Consider the following 19,199-nt stretch of genomic DNA (forward strand, 5'->3'; position numbering starts at 1 on the left):
ATCACTGTCTGGCGTAAAAATAAAACGGGGAAGGTGGCTCAACCCTGGCTAACAAGGGAAATTAGGGATAGTGTTAACTCCAAGGAAGAGGCATATAAATTAACCAGAAAAAGCAGCAAACCTGAGGACTGAGAGAAATTTCGAATTCAGAAGAGAACAAAGGATTTAATTAGAAGGGGGAAAATTGAGTATGAGAGTAAGCTCGCAGGGAACATAAAATGTGACTGCAAAAGCTTCAATAGATATGTGAAGAGAAAAAGATTAGTGAAGACAAATGTAGGTCCCTTGCAGTCAGAATCAGGTGAATTTATAATGGGGAACAAAGAAATGGCAGACCAATTGAACAAATAATTTGGTTCTGTCTTCACTAAGGAAGACACAAATAATCTTCCGGAAATACTAGGGGACTGATGGTCTAGCGAGAAGGAGGAACTGAAGGATATCCTTATTAGTCAGGAAATTGTATTAGGGAAATTGATGGGATTGAAAGCTGATAAATCCCCAGGGCCTGATAGTCTGCATCCCAGAGTACTTAAGGAAGTGGCCCTAGAAATAGTGGATGCATTGGTGGTCATTTTCCAACATTCTATCCACTCTGGATCAGTTCCTATGGATTGGAGGGTATCTAATGTAACCCCACTTTTTAAAAAAGGAGGAAGAGAGAAAACAGGGAATTATAGACCAGTTAGCCTGACATCGGTAGTGGGGAAAATGTTGGAATCAATTATTAAAGATGTAATAGCAGCGCATTTGGAAAGCAGTGACAGGATCGGTCCAAATCAGCATGGATTTATGAAAGGCAAATCATGCTTGACAAATCTTCTAGAATCTTTTGAGGATGTAACTAGTAGAGTGGACAAGGGAAAACCAGTGGATGTGGTGTATTTGGACTTTCAAAAGGCTTTTGACAAGGTCCCACTCAAGAGATTAGTGTGCAAAATTAAAGCACATGGTATTGGGGGTAATGTATTGACGTGGATAGAAAACTGGTTGGCAGACAGGAAGCAGAGAGTGGGAATAAACGGGTCCTTTTCAGAATGTAAGGCAGTGACTAGTAGGGTACCGCAAGGTTCAGTGCTGGACCCCAGCTATTTACAATATATATTAATGTTTTAGACGAAGGAATTGAATGTAATGTCTCCAAGTTTGCAGATGACAGTAAGCTGGGTGCAGTGTGAGCTGTGAGGAGGATGCTAAGAGGCTGCAGGGTGATTTGGACAGGTTAGGTGAGTAGGCAAATGCATGGCAGATGCAGTATAATGTAGATAAATGTGAGGTTATCCACTTTGGTGGCAAAAACAGGAAGGCAGAATACTATCTGAATGGTGACAGATTTGGAAAAGGGGAGGTGCAACGAGATCTGGGTGTCATGGTACATCAGTCATTGAAAGCTGGCATGCAGGTACAGCAGGCGGTGAAGAAGGCAAATGGCATGTTGGCCTTCATAGCGAGAGGATTTGAGTATAGGAGCAGGTAGGTCTTACTGCAGTTGTACAGGGCCTTGGTGAGGCCACTCCTTGAATATTGTGTACAGTTTTGGTCTCCTAATCTGAGGAAGGACATTCTTACTATTGAGGGAGTGCAGCGAAGGTTCACCAGACTGATTCCCAGGATGGCAGGACTGACATATGAAGAAAGACTGAACCGACTAGGCTTATATTCACTGGAATTTAGAAGAATGAGAGGGGATCTCATAGAAACATATAAAATTCTGACGGGATTGGACAGGTTAGATGCAGGAAGAATGTTCCCGTTGTTGGGGAAGTCCAGAACCAGGGGTCACAGTCTAAGGATAAGGGGTAAGCCATTTATGACCAAGATGAGGAGAAACTTCTTCACTCAGAGAATTGTGAACCTGTGGAATTCTCTACCACAGAAAGTTGTTGAGGCCAGTTCGTTAAATATATTCAAAAGGGAGTTAGATGTCGCCCTTATGGCTAAAGGGATCAAGGGGTATGGAGAGAAAGCAGGAATGGGGTACTGAGGTTGCATGATCAGCCATGATCATATTGAATGGTGGTGCAGGCTCGAAGGGCCACTCCTGCACCTATTTTCTATGTTTCTATCCCTGCTTGTGTCCTCCTGTGAAATGTACTATCAAGGTGCATTGGTCTCCTGGAGAGGTCTATTCCATCCATTGGAAGGGAAGAGGATCTCATTGCACGTTGTGACTCTGGAGGGTGTCATGGGAGAGCCTGGGAGCAGCCGTTCATCTCTGTGCAGTCATTGTTTGCAGCACCCCAATGCTGTAGAATACTGACTGCAGAACTGTCAACATTAATTTGCGCATAGCCCCTTTAAGGATACGTCATCAAACCCACTTCCTTTAATTGGCCGGGAGACATGCTGGGTGGGCTTAACAAGCGCAATCAATGTAAAAGCATTCTACACAATGGGCTGGAGCCAGTAGCGAGGTCATGACCTGTCACCGATCCCGGCTGCACCGAACCCGCCGAGGTAGGGGAAATCGTGGCAAAAGTTCTATTAGCTTTTTAAATTGCCTCTTCACGTTATATCAACACTGAAAGTGACGTCGTCTGTAATTTCCAGGTGCTTCTCTAAGTCTCATTGTGCTAAATTTTATAAAAACACACATATACATATACACTTCCTTTCTCCCAATAGAAAATACTTTACATTTGTCAGCATTAAATTTTATATTTCATTTGTCTGCCCATCTGGATAATTTGAATTTAAATTCCTCTGCAAAATATTATCTCATGTTTTACTTGGGAGGGATACTCTGCATAGCTTTGGGACTTTAGAAGTTGGAGAGCAGCCTAGACTAACTGATGGGTACCCTATAAATCATATATGTGTGATATGTTATATCAATGTGTTTATACACGCTGACTCTGCACATACATATAATAGTGCATACAATGACAATACATGACTCAAATATATAAATATGCTTATTTTCTCATAATATCCCAACTGCTCTCTTCACAGAGCATAAAGAACACAATGGTCTACAAAGCATACCCAAGGCTATAAGGCACTTACTACCTACACTTGAATAAAGCAACAACATACATACAGACATTTTACAAGAATTAGGTCGTTATGCAGTTGATCAGAAGGTACAGTTCAGAGACCCAGCTAATTACTCTCCTTAGTTACATGGAGTTGCAGACTTTACTTGACTTGCTGATGTTAGAACACATGGTCATATTGAACTATTGAATAAAAGCACTTCATGGGCGATGCCTCGCCAGCATCGCGAGTCATAAACCAGGCCAGTCACCGATCACGGGACCAAACTTAAAGGGGAGGTGTGCTGCGCCATCACCTTTGTGTTTTTACTCCCCTTACCAGTCGGGCCGCTGTCTGATCTTTTTGCAAGCGTGAAACCCGGCATTCTGTTTCGGTGACCGGCTGCGGCCATGGCATTGCTTAGCCCTGGTGGCCCAGTGGAGGCCATCAAAGGGCTTGCAGAGCTTGTTGCGTCCTTCCCCTTTAACGGAAGGGGAGGGGTGTTAAAACGCATCAGTGCCGTGTATCGCACCCCGATCCCGCCCCAAAAGGAAGTGGAGTGCGCGATATTGCGCTCCACTTCCTGTGAGGGGTGGTAACCAAAATTTCGCTTCCAGGGAGGTAATTCTACGCCAGGCACAAAATGTCCGGCCCCAGAGAAGTTACCGCCCCCTACCGGGGTGATAAGGAATTTCGGACGCTTATTTTTTCCATGCACATCAGTGGAAAGTGGTGTGGTTAGGCTGGATTCATGTTGTCTGCACTGCGGCCTGCCGTTAACTAGTGGACATCTGCAGTGGAAACTTCAGTAACCCAGGCTACGGACACTGCAGGAGCATCGCTCATGCATACTCCCACATGGTGGACATATGATTGGCTACATGAAGCCCTGCATCTGAGGGAATCCTACAATCAGGTAACATAGTTACTTCAGTGTTACTGCATGTAATGTATGCACTTGTGAGTATGCTCACAGGTTTGTAGAGCTGCTGCTCCGTGCTTACATCCGAGCCAGGGTGTCCTTAGAGATGGAGCACGCGGTGTCCACCAGTACGCTCGCGGCCTTCCACGAGAGGTGGGCGCCAGAGGGACTGGAGTGCATTATTACCCCCGGCAACCAAATTTTAATTTGATTTTATATGTTTTAAAGTTTAATTTGTTTTAATTGCCGGTTTTAGTGTCCCCCTCCCCTTTTATAGGGGGCACGTAAAAAATTATGATTTTAGTGCCCCAAAAAAAAACAACAACAAAAAATTCAAGAAAAACAAAGAAAAAGGGCATTTGAAAAATGTTTGGAGTGTCTCACAGATTGGGGGGCATTTGATTTAACTGTTAATTTTGTCTCCTTTAAAAAGAGTTGTAGAGCTGCTGCATTGTGAGTGGCTTAGTCAGTCACGTGATGTTCACAATACTCAATAAAACCCCAGTCAGTCATACGTCATCCACGATGAGGTATGCAGTTGTAAGCCTCGTGGGTCAATTGGTAATGTGTTGTGTGATCGGTAAACCTTTGTATTAAACCAACTAGTTCTTAATAGCAATGTGTTGCAATTAATTCTTAAGCAAAGAACTCATGAAGCAAATATATTACACTGCATAGCTGGAAGTTTTCCCACAATGTAAACGTGGCCCTCGACTCCATTTAAACCACAACTTAACAAGAATACATCATCCATAGTAAATAAGATAGAGTTATTATGCAAATATTTGAAAAAGCAGGAATACAGTAACCATGCAGGCAAATAAATAAAGCAGTGTACAAGTTTTTATACAAATCATTGCTAAATATTCAGGTTTGTTTCCCCAAAATATGTTTTTTAAAAAAAACGACTTGCATTTATATAGCGCCTTTCACGACCACCGGACATCCCAGGGTGTTTTACAGCTAATAAAGTACTTTTTGAAGTGTGGTCATTGTTGTAACGTAGGAAACGCGGTAGCCAATTTACGCACAGCAAGCTCCCACAAACAGCAATGTGATAATGACCAGATAATCAGTTTTAGTGATTTCTTCAAAATAGTGTCATAGGATTTAGTTTTATGTACTATTCTGGATATATATTTCCCATGCCGTTTACTAAATTATAAATCTCCCACTCTCCTCTCAAGACTGCAATATTCAGGTTTCTCCAGTCCTTCCACATAATTCAGAACTCTGGCACTAGGTATCAGCCACATTGCTCTTTTCTGTCTCCAGTGCTTGAGTGTCTCCCTTCTGGTTCAGTGATCTGAACTGGGCAAAGTATGGCCTAACTATTAACACATGACTTCTTCTGGCGATATAGTTCAGTTTACTTTGTTGATTGCTGCTCTGCTTGTTGAGTGTCAAGCCGATTAAGATCCCTTGAAGTTACTCAATTCTGTCCTTAGCAATTCATGGAGTATTTATATTACCCACTTTCCTTTCCTATGAGCAGTACTTTAAACTTGTGCATATTAAGTTTTCATTTGTCATTGTTCTGCCCCCATTTTGTCCAACTCTCCCGGACAAACCACAACGCGAGCCCTCCCTCCCTCTGTGCATCCACAGGCCTACCCGCCCAGAGCCAGCCAGCATCTCAACTGGCTGGCTGCAGGTGGGAAACAAAGACTTCTCATTCAAATTAGGCCCTGCTGTTAAAGTCAGCAGGGCCTGCAAGAAACCTGTTCTCCTGGGTTTCCCGATCGCCTCGGAACCACCCCCAGCCCCCAATGAGTTTTCCCCATTCCCCAAAGTTCAGCCCAATGTGTCTGTGGTTGCTTATATCACTGTTTTTGAAAATGAGCATCAAGTTAGCCTAATTCCAGTTTTCATTAACTCAGTCATAATCATTTTCAATGCCACACAAATCTCCGTTGTTTTCATTGGCATTTTGGGATAAATATCTTTATCCCTGGGATTTGTTTAATTTAGGTCCTTTGAACTTCTTAAAAGACTCTTGTTGAAGAGTGATAGGATAACCTCACTCCTCACATGACAAAGGTTTCTCAATCTGAATCAGAATATCAAGTGGCAGCAAGGCACTTTCCCAGAGGAGGAAAGGAAACACTCTCCTGCAGTTCCCAGTGGGGAGAAAATAATTTACAAATTTGGCTTGAAGGAGCAGCAATTCAATGAGCCTGAATTCACGGCCCCTACGAGCACGTACGAGGTGCGCACGCGCCCGTAGGGCCCCCGCAAGTTCTGGGTTTAGGTATGCGAAGCGCATGAGTCTAAACCTGGAACTTGCGATCTGTCAAGAATCTTCTTGACAGATCCACCGTATCCGAAGGTAAAGGTCTTCCGCGGGCGGAGAGTTGGGCTATTGCCAGCGAATGCCCTTCGAATTCTTACGCTTGGTTTACCAGCATAAGAGTTTTAAAAAATAGTAAAAGAAAGTTATCACTCATTTATATATTAAAAACTCTGTCCATTAAGGTAAGTTTATTTTAGCCCTGTTAAAACATATTTTTAAAAATTCAAAAAAATAATTTTTTGTGTAAAATATTTAATTAAATTAGATTTTAATTCATTTTAAATATGTAATGTTGTATTTATTTGTTTATTTCATGTGTTTGTGCGTTTTGGGGGTATTCCCATTCATACTTATGGCAATTTCGTAGAAACGGAACTCACCAAAAGTATGAATGGGAATACCCCCATTTTGATCATAGAATCATAGAAAATTACGACACAGAAGAAGATAATTCGGCTCATCGTGTCCGGGTCATGTTCATGTTCGGTTGGGCCGGACCACATGATCCCAGTGACCACTTAAGTCCCCTGGGCCTCTACGCAGGCCTATGCATAGAGGCCCAGGACCAGAAGCCGCCGAACCTCCAGGTACTTTCTTAGAAACTTTTGCGGTTGGAGGCATCAGCCTGTGGGAAGCCTCTGACTGCAAATTCTGGGAAATTATTGATAAAGAAAAGCTGATATAATCAGTCTCTTTTATTTGTAATTTATTTTCTCTCTTTTCTCTTAAAGTTGTTGATTCCCTGCTGGGACACAATTCCACGGGCACTGATCATTACTAATACCACACTTAAGTAATCATTAAAAATGAGTGTTGGTAGGCTATTTGACTTTGACCAGCATCATAACTGAGCCCAATCTTTATCCTGTCCATAGATGTGCTTTTAGGTTTCTAACTAGCAATCAGAGAATCCTGGTCTGTTTTTCCCTCCCTAATCCAAGGGTGCCGAGGTAAATTGTACTGCCACTAACATCACCTTGGCTAAAATAGGAAAACCCGCCATAGAACAGTGTTTCAACTTGCATCTGATCTGTATGATTCAAGTACTCAACAGGGGTTTAGATAAGACAGTATTGAGGAATGGTGTCTCACATAATTCCTACTTGAGGTTGCTGAAAAAACAAACACCTGGAGAACTTGGGGTCAACAACAAGCCCTAGCTTTTCCTATTGCTTGCATCAATAATCCTAACATAGCAACTGATTAACCCTGCATTTGAATTTCTGCATAAAAAGGACACATTTCCAGATAATAAAATGTCTAAGAAAGAGTTCTGAAGGTAGAAGAACCAGACATGTCTAACTAAAACACACCAAAAGCTGACCAACAGCTTCAAAAATACTGAAATCTCCTCAAAAAATCTTGACAACTCAAAAACATAGTATTACATAGAAATTTTAACATGGAAGTAGGCCATTCAGCCCAACTAGCCTGTTTTGGTATTCATTCTCTACATGACCAGTAGTCCTAATCACCTATGCCCACCTTGTTCCCATAATCCTTTATTTCCCTTTCATTCAACGACTGATCTAGCCTATTCTTAAATTGGTCTCTGCAGATGAGTATACTCGTCAGCAACTCACAAGTATTTTATATATCCTCGATTATTTTTCATAATGAAGGGGACTCCTAGCGGATAGTTGAAACTGGTAGTTAATTCAGTCTCATGTTTTGCCATTTAAATAAAAAAGATAATTTGTCTGACTGCTGGCAGCCTTGATTCCTGCTGGTGCTTATGGAAAATACTTGAGTTACTTTTCCCCTACAAAGGCAACATTTGAAGAATTAATGGCTCAGAATAGGGCTGACTAGAGGCAGCATTCACTATCAGTGGGTTTACTTTTGTGGCTGATTTCAATATTTTTAAGTTTCATGCTCTGCATCACAGAGAAGTAAGTGGATAATTTAAAGTGCTTGGCAAAAGAACCAGAGGCGACGTGAGGCAAAATCTTTTTATGCAACGAGTGGTTAGGATTTGGAATGCTCTGCCTAATAGGGTGGTGGAAACAGATTCAGTAGTAGCTTTCAAAAGGGAATTGGCTAAATACTTGAAAGAGAAAAAATTGCAGGGGTATGGGGACAGAGCAGAGGAAGTGTGACTTACTGGATTGCTCTTTGAAAGAGCCAGCGCAGACTCGAAGGGCGAAAAGGCCTCCTTTTGTGCTGTACTTTTCTATGATTCAATGCAAGATTACTCTTTCAACAACAACTTGCATTTATATAGCGCCTTTAATGTAGTAAAACGTCCTAAGTGCTTCACAGCAGTGTTATAACACAAAAAAAAATTGACACCGAGCCACATAAAAAGAAATTACAGCAGATGACCAAAAGCTTGTTCAAAGAGATAGGTTTTAAGGAGTGTGTTAAAGGGATGGAGGGGTAGAGAGACAGAGAGGTTTCGGGAGGGAGTGTCAGAGCTTAAGGCCCAGGCAGCTGAAGGCACGGCCACTGATGGTTGAGCAATTATAATCAGGGATGCTCAAGAGGGCAGAATTTGAGGAGCGCAGATACTTCGGGGAGGGTTGTGAGGCTGAAGGAGATTAGAGATAGGGAGGGGCGAGGCCATGGAGGGATTTGTAAACAAGGATAAGAATTTTGAAATCGAGGCGTTGCTTAACCGGGAGCCAATGTAGGTCAGCGAATAGGACTTGGTGCGAGTTAGGACATGGGCTGCCGAGTTTTAGATGACTTCAAGTTTACTTAGGGTAGAATGTGGGAGGACAGCCAGGAGTACGTTGGAGCAGTCAAGTCTAAAAGTAACAAAGACATGGATGAGGGCTTCAGCAGCAGATGGGCTGAGGCAGGGGCAGAGATGGGTGATGTTACTGAGGTGGAAATAGGCGGCTTTAGTTATGCTGTGGATATCGGTCCGGAAGCTCATTTCAGGGTGAAAGTTGCGAACAGTCTGGTTCAGCCTCAGACAGATGCTAGGGAGAAGGATGGAGTCAGTGGCTAGGGAATGCAATTTGTGGTGGGGACCAAATACAATGGCTTCGGTCTTCCCGATATTTAATTGGAGAAAATTTCTGCTCATCCAGTACTGGATGTTGGACAAGCAGTCTGAAAATTTGGAGACCGCGGCGGGTTCAAGAGAAGTGGTGGTGAGGTAGAGCTGGGTGTCGTCAACGTACTTGTGGAAACTGACATTTTGTTTTTGGATGATGTCGCCAAGGGGCAGCAATATAGATGAGAAATAGGAGGGAGCCAAGGATAGATCCTTGGGGGACATAGAAACATAGAAACATAGAAAATAGGTGCAGGAGTAGGCCATTCGGCCCTTCTAGCCTGCACCGCCATTCAATGAGTTCATGGCTGAACATTCAACTTCAGTACCCCATTCCTGCTTTCTCGCCATACCCCTTGATCCCCCTAGTAGTAAGGACTACATCTAACTCCTTTTTGAATATATTTAGTGAATTGGCCTCAACAACTTTCTGTGGTAGAGAATTCCACAGGTTCATCACTCTCTGGGTGAAGAAGTTCCTCCGCATCTCGGTCCTAAATGGCTTACCCCTTATCCTTAGACTGTGACCTCTGGTTCTGGACTTCCCCAACATTGGGAACATTCTTCCTGCATCTAACCTGTCTAACCCCGTCAGAATTTTAAATGTTTCTATGAGGTCCCCTCTCATTCTTCTGAACTCCAGTGAATACAAGCCCAGTTGATCCAGTCTTTCTTGATAGGTCAGTCCCGCCATCCCGGGAATCAGTCTGGTGAACCTTCGCTGCACTCCCTCAATAGCAAGAATGTCCTTCCTCAGGTTAGGAGACCAAAACTGTACACAATACTCCAGGTGTGGCCTCACCAATGCCCTGTACAACTGTAGCAACACCTCCCTGCCCCTGTACTCAAATCCCCTTGCTATGAAGGCCAACATGCCATTTGCTTTCTTAACCGCCTGCTGCACCTGCATGCCAACCTTCAATGACTGATGTACCATGACACCCAGGTCTCTTTGCACCTCCCCTTTTCCTAATCTGTCACCATTCAGATAATAGTCTGTCTCTCTGTTTTTACCACCAAAGTGGATAACCTCACATTTATCCACATTATACTTCATCTGCCATGCATTTGCCCACTCACCTAACCTATCCAAGTCGCTCTGCAGCCTCACAGCATCCTCCTCGCAGCTCACACTGCCACCCAACTTAGTGTCATCCGCAAATTTGGAGATACTACATTTAATCCCCTCATCTAAATCATTAATGTACAGTGTAAACAGCTGGGGCCCCAGCACAGAACCTTGCGGTACCCCACTAGTCACTGCCTGCCATTCTGAAAAGTACCCATTTACTCCTACTCTTTGCTTCCTGTCTGACAACCAGTTCTCAATCCATGTCAGTACACTACCCCCAATCCCATGTGCTCTAACTTTGCACATCAATCTCTTGTGTGGAACCTTGTCGAACGCCTTCTGAAAGTCCAAATATACCACATCAACTGGTTCTCCCTTATCCACTCTACTGGAAACATCCTCAAAAAATTCCAGAAGATTTGTCAAGCATGATTTCCCTTTCACAAATCCATGCTGACTTGGACCTATCATGTCACCTCTTTCCAAATGTACTGCTATGACATCCTTAATAATTGATTCCATCATTTTACCCACTACCGATGTCAGGCTGACCGGTCTATAATTCCCTGTTTTCTCTCTCCCTCCTTTTTTTAAAAGTGGGGTTACATTGGCTACCCTCCACTCCATAGGAACTGATCCAGAGTCAATGGAATGTTGGAAAATGACTGTCAACGCATCCACTATTTCCAAGGCCACCTCCTTAAGTACTCTGGGATGCAGTCCATCAGGCCCTGGGGATTTATCGGCCTTCAATCCCATCAATTTCCCCAACACAATTTCCCGGCTAATAAGGATTTCCCTCAGTTCCTCCTCCTTACTAGACCCCCCGACCCCTTTTATAACCGGAAGGTTGTTCGTGTCCTCCTTCGTGAATACCGAACCAAAGTACTTGTTCAATTGGTCCGCCATTTCTTTGTTCCCCGTTATGACTTCCCCTGATTCTGACTGCAGGGGACCTACGTTTGTCTTTACTAACCTTTTTCTCTTTACATATCTATAGAAACTTTTGCAATCCGTCTTAATGTTCCCTGCAAGCTTCTTCTCATACTCCATTTTCCCTGCCCTAATCAAACCCTTTGTCCTCCTCTGCTGAGTTCTAAATTTCTCCCAGTCCCCAGGTTCGCTGCTATTTCTGGCCAATTTGTATGCCACTTCCTTGGCTTTAATACTATCCCTGATTTCCCTTGATAGCCACGGTTGAGCCACCTTCCCTTTTTTATTTTTATGCCAGACAGGAATGTACAATTGTTGTAGTTCATCCATGCGGTCTCTAAATGTCTGCCATTGCCCATCCACAGTCAACCCCTTAAGTATCATTCGCCAATCCATCCCAGCCAATTCACGCCTCATACCTTCAAAGTTAGCCTTCTTTAAGTTCTGGACCATGGTCTCTGAATTAACTGTTTCATTCTCCATCCCAATGCAGAATTCCACCATATTATGGTCACTCTTCCCCAAGGGGCCTCGCACAACGAGATTGCTAATTAATCCTCTCTCATTACATAACATCCAGTCTAAGATGGCCTCCCCCCTAGTTGGTTCCTCGACATATTGGTCTAAAAAACCATCCCTTATGCACTCCAGGAAATCCTCCTCCACCGTATTGCTTCCAGTTTGGTTAGCCCAATCTATGTGCATATTAAAGTCACCCATTATAACTGCTGCACCTTTATTGCACGCACCCCTAATTTCCTGTTTGATGCCCTCCCCAACATCACTACTACTGTTTGGAGGTCTGTACACAACTCCCACTAACGTTTTTTGCCCTTTGGTGTTCTGCAGCTCTACCCATATAGATTCCACATCATCCAAGCTAATGTCCTTCCTAACTATTGCCTTAATCTCCTCCTTAACCAGCAATGCTACCCCACCTCCTTTTCCTTTTATTCTATCCTTCCTGAATGTTGAATACCCCTGGATATTGAGTTCCCAGCCCTGATCATCCTGGAGCCACGTCTCCGTAATCCCAATCACATCAGAGGTAACGATGCGGAAGAGAAGTAATTGCAGGTGATTTTCTGGCTACGATTAGATAGATAAGAATGGAACCAGGCGAGTGCAGTCCCACCCAGCTGGATGATAGTGGAGAGCCATTAGAGGAGGATGGAGTGGTCAGCTGTGTCAAAGGCTGCAGACAGGTCGAGAAGGATGAGGAGGGATAGATTATCATTGTCACAGTCACAAATGAAGTCATTTGTGACTTTGATGAGTGCCATTTCGGTACTGTGGCAGGGGTGAAAACCAGACTGAAGGGATTCAAACATGGAGTATATACATGAATACTTTAGTATAGGTGCTGAGGGTAACTGCAGTATTCTTACTGATGCTCCAGCTCAGATCAACTAATTCTAAAAAAAATAGCTAGTGGTTATTACAAGCTCGCTCTTTCTTTCCTGACTGCTATCCAATGTTCTCTGTTAGAACTACTCCTGCGTGGATGTCAGACCAAAGCCAGGATTGCGTTTGGCTGTAATGATCTCACATTGACCAAGAATAATGATTTGAGCAAAATGCTGGAGAGGAAGCAATGTGCAAAGAACAATAGCCCAGCATGATTCACTGTGTTCAGGAAGAGGGGTACGGTGAAAATATGGAAAAATCATAAGAGAAAACAAAACTATTGGAAAGAAGATTCAAGGCTGAGGATTTTATGGAATTCTGACTGAATTTGAAATTGGCTACCATAGTGAAGGCGGACTGCACAGATTCTGTACTTCCTCAAAACGTCCTCAATATAGGACGTTTGATTACTGAAGTGTGACTTAACTCATGACTATGTCAATCACGGATTGAGATGTAGTAGTTAATTTAAATAGGTACTGTAACTGTTGGAACAACAGGAATAATAAACAAAGGTTTTCAAGTTTTAAAAAAACAAACAAAAATAATTATACAAATGACTTACTCATCCTGTTATAACCTCTTATTAAGACTATTTATCATGATACAATATTGTACGTTGTGCTGTTCCCCACATCATTACAACTCAAACTGACAGAATACAAGAGATCTTAGTGCAGAAAAAAACAAAAACCTCAGAACATCTGGTAATCCCATCACCCGTCCATATGTTACAAACATCATGCTGCTTTTCCCTCAAGACAGATTAGAAAAATCATCACATTTGGTTTTCTATAATTACATACCTGCAGTTTGGTATTTTAATAGCTTCACCTGTTAATACTGCAGCAATTAGTAGGCAAAAATGTGAACAGTTGGTATTGCAAAGCACCAAAAATATCTGTAAAATGTTTTATTGCCTGCGGTAGAGACAGGCAGCTTGATGCTGGCGTTATGAAGTGCCACTGGCAGATAACAGGATTATTTGTACCTGGTGAGGTGCAGTTGGTGCTCAGATTTGCTCAGTAGTTCCATCAGCTTTAGACATTCATCCTTCGCATTTGCTGCATCCTGCTGGACATGCTCCAAATGGCACTTAGTTTCATTCAAATCCAGCTGAAGTTTCTGTAGCTCCTAAAGAGGAAACAAAGATATGAAACAAATTCCAAAACAGTAAAATTCCACTTTGTAAACCCATCATCGGAGAAAATCTCAGTTGAGTAAATAGAACCATACTGTTTGTCATGTTGGGAGCACATAAAAATTATAACTTGCGAGACCTAGCAGTCAATTCAGGACTTCAGGGATGATCCTCCACCAACTGAGAAGCAATAGGAATTCTAAACATAACCACAGTTGTTTTCACCAACTATATGTACAGCATAGAAATCGCAGGCCATTGGACATTCTCAGCTTATTTTCCCAGCACTCTGTGGTGGTGTACTTTCAGCTTAGTTAATCAGTGAAAAGAATGTATTATTCTCGAGAACTCCCATCTTTACATACTCTTCAGATGACATGTTGGACTCAAGACTCAACCACTAAGGTCCTGACATTTTACTGATTTAAACTCTTTTTTTTCTTTTTATTAACAAAATATTGTACAATCTATTTACACCTTAGCCAAATTGAGGCATTTCAGTTATAATCTGGAGTAAAAATAAAACGGGGAAGGTGGCTCAACTGTGGCTAACAAGGGAAATTAGGGATAGTGTTAAATCCAAGAAAGTGGCATATAAACTGGCCTGAAAAAGCAGCAAACCTGAGGACTGGGAGAAATTTAGAATTCAGCAGAGGAGGACAAAGAGCTTAATTAGGAGGGTGAAAATAGAGTATGAGAGTAAGCTGGCAGGGAACATAAAAACTGACTGCATTTTGGATCAGTTCCTATGGATTGGAGGGTAGCGAATGTAATACCACTTTTTAACAAAGGAGGGAGAGCGAAAACGGGGAATTATAGACCGGTTAGCCTGACATCAGTAGTGGGGAATCAATTATTAAAGATGAAATAGCAGCACATTTGGAAAGCAGTAACAGGATCGGTCCAAGTCAGCATGGATTTATGAAAAGGAAATCATGCTTGACAAATTTTCTAGAATTTTTTGAGGATGTAACTAGAAGAGTGGACAAGGGAAAACCAGTGGATGTGGTGTATTTGGACTTTCAAAAGGCTTTTGACAAGGTCCCACACAAGAGATTGGTGTGCAAAATTAAAGCATATGGTATTGGGGGTAATGTATTGACTTGGATAGAAAACTAGTTGGCAGATAGGAAGCAGAGAGTCGGGATAAACGGGTCCTTTTCAAAGTGGCAGGCAGTGATTAGTGGGGTGCCGCAGGGCTCAGTGCTAGGACCCCAGCTATTTACAATATACATTAATGATTTAGATGAAGGAATTGAGTGTAATGTCTCCAAGTTTTCAGACGACACTAAGCTGGGTGGCAGTGTTAGTTGTGAGGAGGATGCTAATAGACTGCAGGGTGACTTGGACAGGTTAGGTGAGTGGGCAAATGCATGGCAGATGCAGTATAATGTGGATAAATGTGAGGTTATCCACTTTGGTGGCAAAAACAGGAAGGCAGAATATTATCTGAATGGCGGCAGATTAGGAAAAGGGGAGGTACACCTGGGTGTCATGGTACATCAGTCATTGAAAGTTGGCATGCATGTACAGTAGGCCATGAAGAAGGCAAATGGTATGTTGGCCTTCATAGCTAGGAGATTTGAGTATAGGAGCAGGGAGGTCTTACTGCAGTTGCAGTACAGGGTCTTGGTGAGGCTTCACCTAGAATATTGTGTTCAGTTTTGGTCTCCTAATCTGAGGAAGGATGTTTTTGCTATTGAGGGAATGCAGCGAAGGTTCACCAGACTGATTCCCGGGATGGCAGGACTGACATATGAGGAGAGACTGGATCGACTGGGCCTGTATTCACTGGAGTTTAGAAGAATGAGAGGGGATCTCATAGAAACATATAAAATTCTGACGGAACTGGACAGGTTAGATGCAGGAAGAATGTTCCCGATGTTGGGGAAGTCCAGAACCAGGGGTCACAGTCTAAGAATAAGGGGTAAGCCATTTAGGAACGAGATGAGGAGAAACTTCTTCACTCAGAGTTGTTAACCTGTGGAATTCTCTGCCGCAGAGAGTTGCTGATGCCAGTTCATTGGATATTTTCAACAGGGAGTTAGATATGGCCCTTACGGCTAAAGAAATCAAGGGGTATGGAGAGAAAGCAGGAAAGGGGTACTGAGGTGAATGATCAGCCATGATCTTATTGAATGGTGGTGCAGGCTCGAAGGGCCGAATGGCGTATTCCTGCACCTATTTTCTATGTTTCTATAACAAATAGTATTTTACACTACAGATTTAATTGTGATGATTGGGATGCAATTGGAGCAATTTTTACCTGAAAAGAATGGTGGGTTTGGAGCTTGGGAGCAATTAAATTGTTAAAAGTCGGAATCCTGACCTGAACTCGACTCCAACCTGCCCACTTCCAGTTTTAACAGAGGCAGGGCAGTCAACGCGCTGCCAGGAGGTGGGAGTCAATTTAAATATTACAATGAGGCTGTAAGCCTCTTCTTTAACCACCATTTTGTTTTTAACTCAGGTTTTACACACTTCATAAAACCTGGAAGTTATAGCAAGGCGAGGTAAGTGCCTTTATACCTATCTCCTGGATCCTGACTAGCCCACCCATCTGCGATCGGAGACCCTCTCACATGGTTTTCAATCGCCTTACCACCCCACTCCCCACCGCCCCCCCCACACCACCCGGTCCCATGATGGGCCCAATCTTCCTCACCTTCCCCACCCTCCCCCCGCCCCTCAATGGCTCCGATCTTCCTCACCTCCCATCCCCCGTGCCCCCCACCCCGCCACCCCTCAGTCCCCTGACGTATCAATCTTCCTCACTTTTGCCCCCCCCAAACCCGGTCCTTTGATGCCCCCGATCTTCCTCACCTAACCCCCACCCCTCGGTTCCTCGACGGTCTCGATCTTCCTCACCTACCGCCACCGCCCCCCCAACCCCGGAGGCCAGCACCGGACCGCACTCGATCCCTCCCTTCTTTCTCTGTGTAGCCTAGTGCCACAGGTCGACCTGTCCTTAGCTAGCCAGCCTCCCCATCTGGCTGGTGGCAGGGGGGGGGGGGGGGGCGGGGGGGAAAAGAGATGCTTAGATGCAAATCAGGCCCTGCGGCAGGGCTGGTGGGATACCCGTTCTTCCCCCCACCCCCCCTTCCCCATGAAAATCCAGCCCAATTACTTTGTCATTGTATGTAAACCAATCTACTTTGTTGTACAATGTTCCCATTTTCCCTCTTTGTAACATTAGTATAATTAGCATTACACGAGAGAGTAGTCAACCTATGTAAAACTAAAGATAATGCTCAAAAACAGAGACCCATTTTGCTTAGGTTACAGCTTTGGGGTGAGGCTAGAGCAGATACTTGACTGAGGACCGAGAGAAAGAATAAGCTAAAAATTCAAAGGAAAGTGCATAAGAAGTCATTTTGCAATTCAGTACTCAGCCACTATTAATTGATGTTCCAAACTGATATCCAGGGACAAATAAAAAGTTGATAACCATTTTTTAATGGAACTGCTTGCTGTTCAAATCCATAGGTAACATGGGCCAAACAGATTTCCCTTTCTAAACCTTTCCGCCTCTCTACCTCTCTTTCCTCCTTCAAGACACTCCTACCTCTTTGAACAAGCTTTTGGTCACCTACACTAATTTGTACTGAATACTCCTGTGAAGCGCCTTGGGATGTTTCACCACGTTAAAAGCGCTATATAAGTACAAGTTGTTGCTGTTGACAAAAAAATCAATTTATATTATTTGGGTATTTTATTTTCTGGCAATGGCTTTCACCACATTTTTCCATCTGTTGTCAGCATCAGATATTCCCAGGTTAAATGTCGTGTGACCTATGTACAAAATAAAGTTCTAGCCATTCTGTTCTTCTTGGATGATCTCTCACAAATGTTTTGCAAATTCTTGCGGTAGAGATGTACATACCATCCGCCTATTCCTACCTCAGCTACATTCCCTTGCAACAGCGCAACCACTGACTCACTGTCAGCATTTTGTTTTAATATAAACTTTTCATCTAGCACGTCATACTAAGTGTCACACTTCATTACAAATTCAATGCCATTATTGTTACATAGATTTTCTGGTGTAAATTAAAAACCTTAGAAAAAATTTGAGAGTTCTAGTTTGGATGTTTCAAGTAACAAAAAAAATCCATTTACTTTCACTGCTCCTAAAAGTGGTTTCCCTTAGAGATTCTGTCCTCTTGAATTTTCAAGTGAAACATAAGAGTATTAGAGGGGCAAAGCTTGCGACAGCAAGTCTTGGCAACAACTCTAATTTGCCAGTCTGTTGTCAATCAGAAAAATAATTCTGAGACTTGTAGGCATGGATGCATACTAGAAATGCTTCCCCGCTCCTTGTTGAGCACTTGCTTTGGGAGGAAAGGGGTACTGAAAGAATGATCAGCCATGATCTTGTTGAATGGTGGTGCAGGCTCGAAGGGCCGAATGGCCTACTCCTGCACCTATTTTCTATGTTTCTATGTCTCGCGTCAGGCATGTGGACGATATGGTCCGCCCAATGGAGCTCATCGAGCGCGATCAATGCTTCGATGCTGGGGATGTTGGCCTGAGCGAGAACACGGACATTGGTGCGTTTATCCTGCCAATAAATTTGCAGGATGTTGCGGAGGCAGCGCTGGTGGTACTTCTCCAGCATTTTGAAGTGTCTGCTGTATATAGTCTACGTCTCTGAGCCATATAGGAGGATGGATATCACTACTGCCCTGTAGACCATACGCTTGGTGCTGGATTTGAGATCCTGGTCTTCGAACACTTTCTTCCTCAGGCAACCGAAGGCTGCACTGGCGCACTGAAGGCAGTGTTGGACTTCGTCGTCAATGTCTGCTCTTGCTGACAGTAGGCTCCCGAGGTATGGAAACTGGTTCACACTGTCCAAGGCCTTGTCGTGGATTTTGATGATCGGGGGGCAGTGCTGTGTGGCGGGGTCAGGTTGGTGGAGGACCTTTGTCTTACGGATGCTCTCGTATGCCTCGGTGAAGGTGTTGGCCATGGCTTGGAGTTCGGCCTCTGAGTGTGCGCAGACGCAAGCATCATCTGCATGTTATAGTTCAATGACAGAGGATGGGACGACCTTGGATTTGGCCTGGAGGCGGCGGAAGTTGAACAGATTCCCATTTGGTCTATAATTTAGCTCCATTCTAGCAGGGAGCTTGCTAAGGGGGTGATGAAGCACTGCAGCAAGTAAGATCGAAAAGATGCAGCCTTGCTAGACCCCGGTCAGGACTGAAAAGTAAATCATAAAAATTTTTGGAGATACAATAAAGAGAATTAAAAGAGCCAAATTTAACAAAAACCAATTTGTGTATTTGAAGGGAATCAGATCGACAAAGGTATGAACAATGACAGACAGGTAAAGACCCTCTGGTTCATCTAACCTGTTCCACACAATTATGATTCGCTGTGTTTTTTTTATTCGTTTATCGGATGTGTGCATCGCTGGCAAGGCTAGCATTTATTATCCATCCCTAA

General features: G+C 43.4%; 1 protein-coding gene across 5 annotated transcripts in view; it reads right to left on the bottom strand.

The window, feature by feature from the left end:
• sdccag8 (SHH signaling and ciliogenesis regulator sdccag8) overlaps window positions 1-19,199 on the bottom strand; it is a 505,046-nt gene that overhangs the window by 228,130 nt on the left and 257,717 nt on the right. For all 5 annotated transcript variants that reach the window (XR_011594991.1, XR_011594990.1, XR_011594989.1 and 2 more), the window contains exon 13: window positions 13,599-13,741. Coding sequence is in view for 2 of the 5 variants with exons in the window: in XM_070889222.1 (XP_070745323.1) it covers window positions 13,599-13,741 (143 nt within the window). In the remaining 3 variants the exon portion in view is untranslated. The remainder of the gene's footprint in view (window positions 1-13,598; window positions 13,742-19,199) is intronic.

The sequence above is a fragment of the Pristiophorus japonicus genome, chromosome 9 (assembly GCF_044704955.1).
Source record: "Pristiophorus japonicus isolate sPriJap1 chromosome 9, sPriJap1.hap1, whole genome shotgun sequence".
NCBI classification, from domain to species: Eukaryota; Metazoa; Chordata; class Chondrichthyes; family Pristiophoridae; genus Pristiophorus; species Pristiophorus japonicus.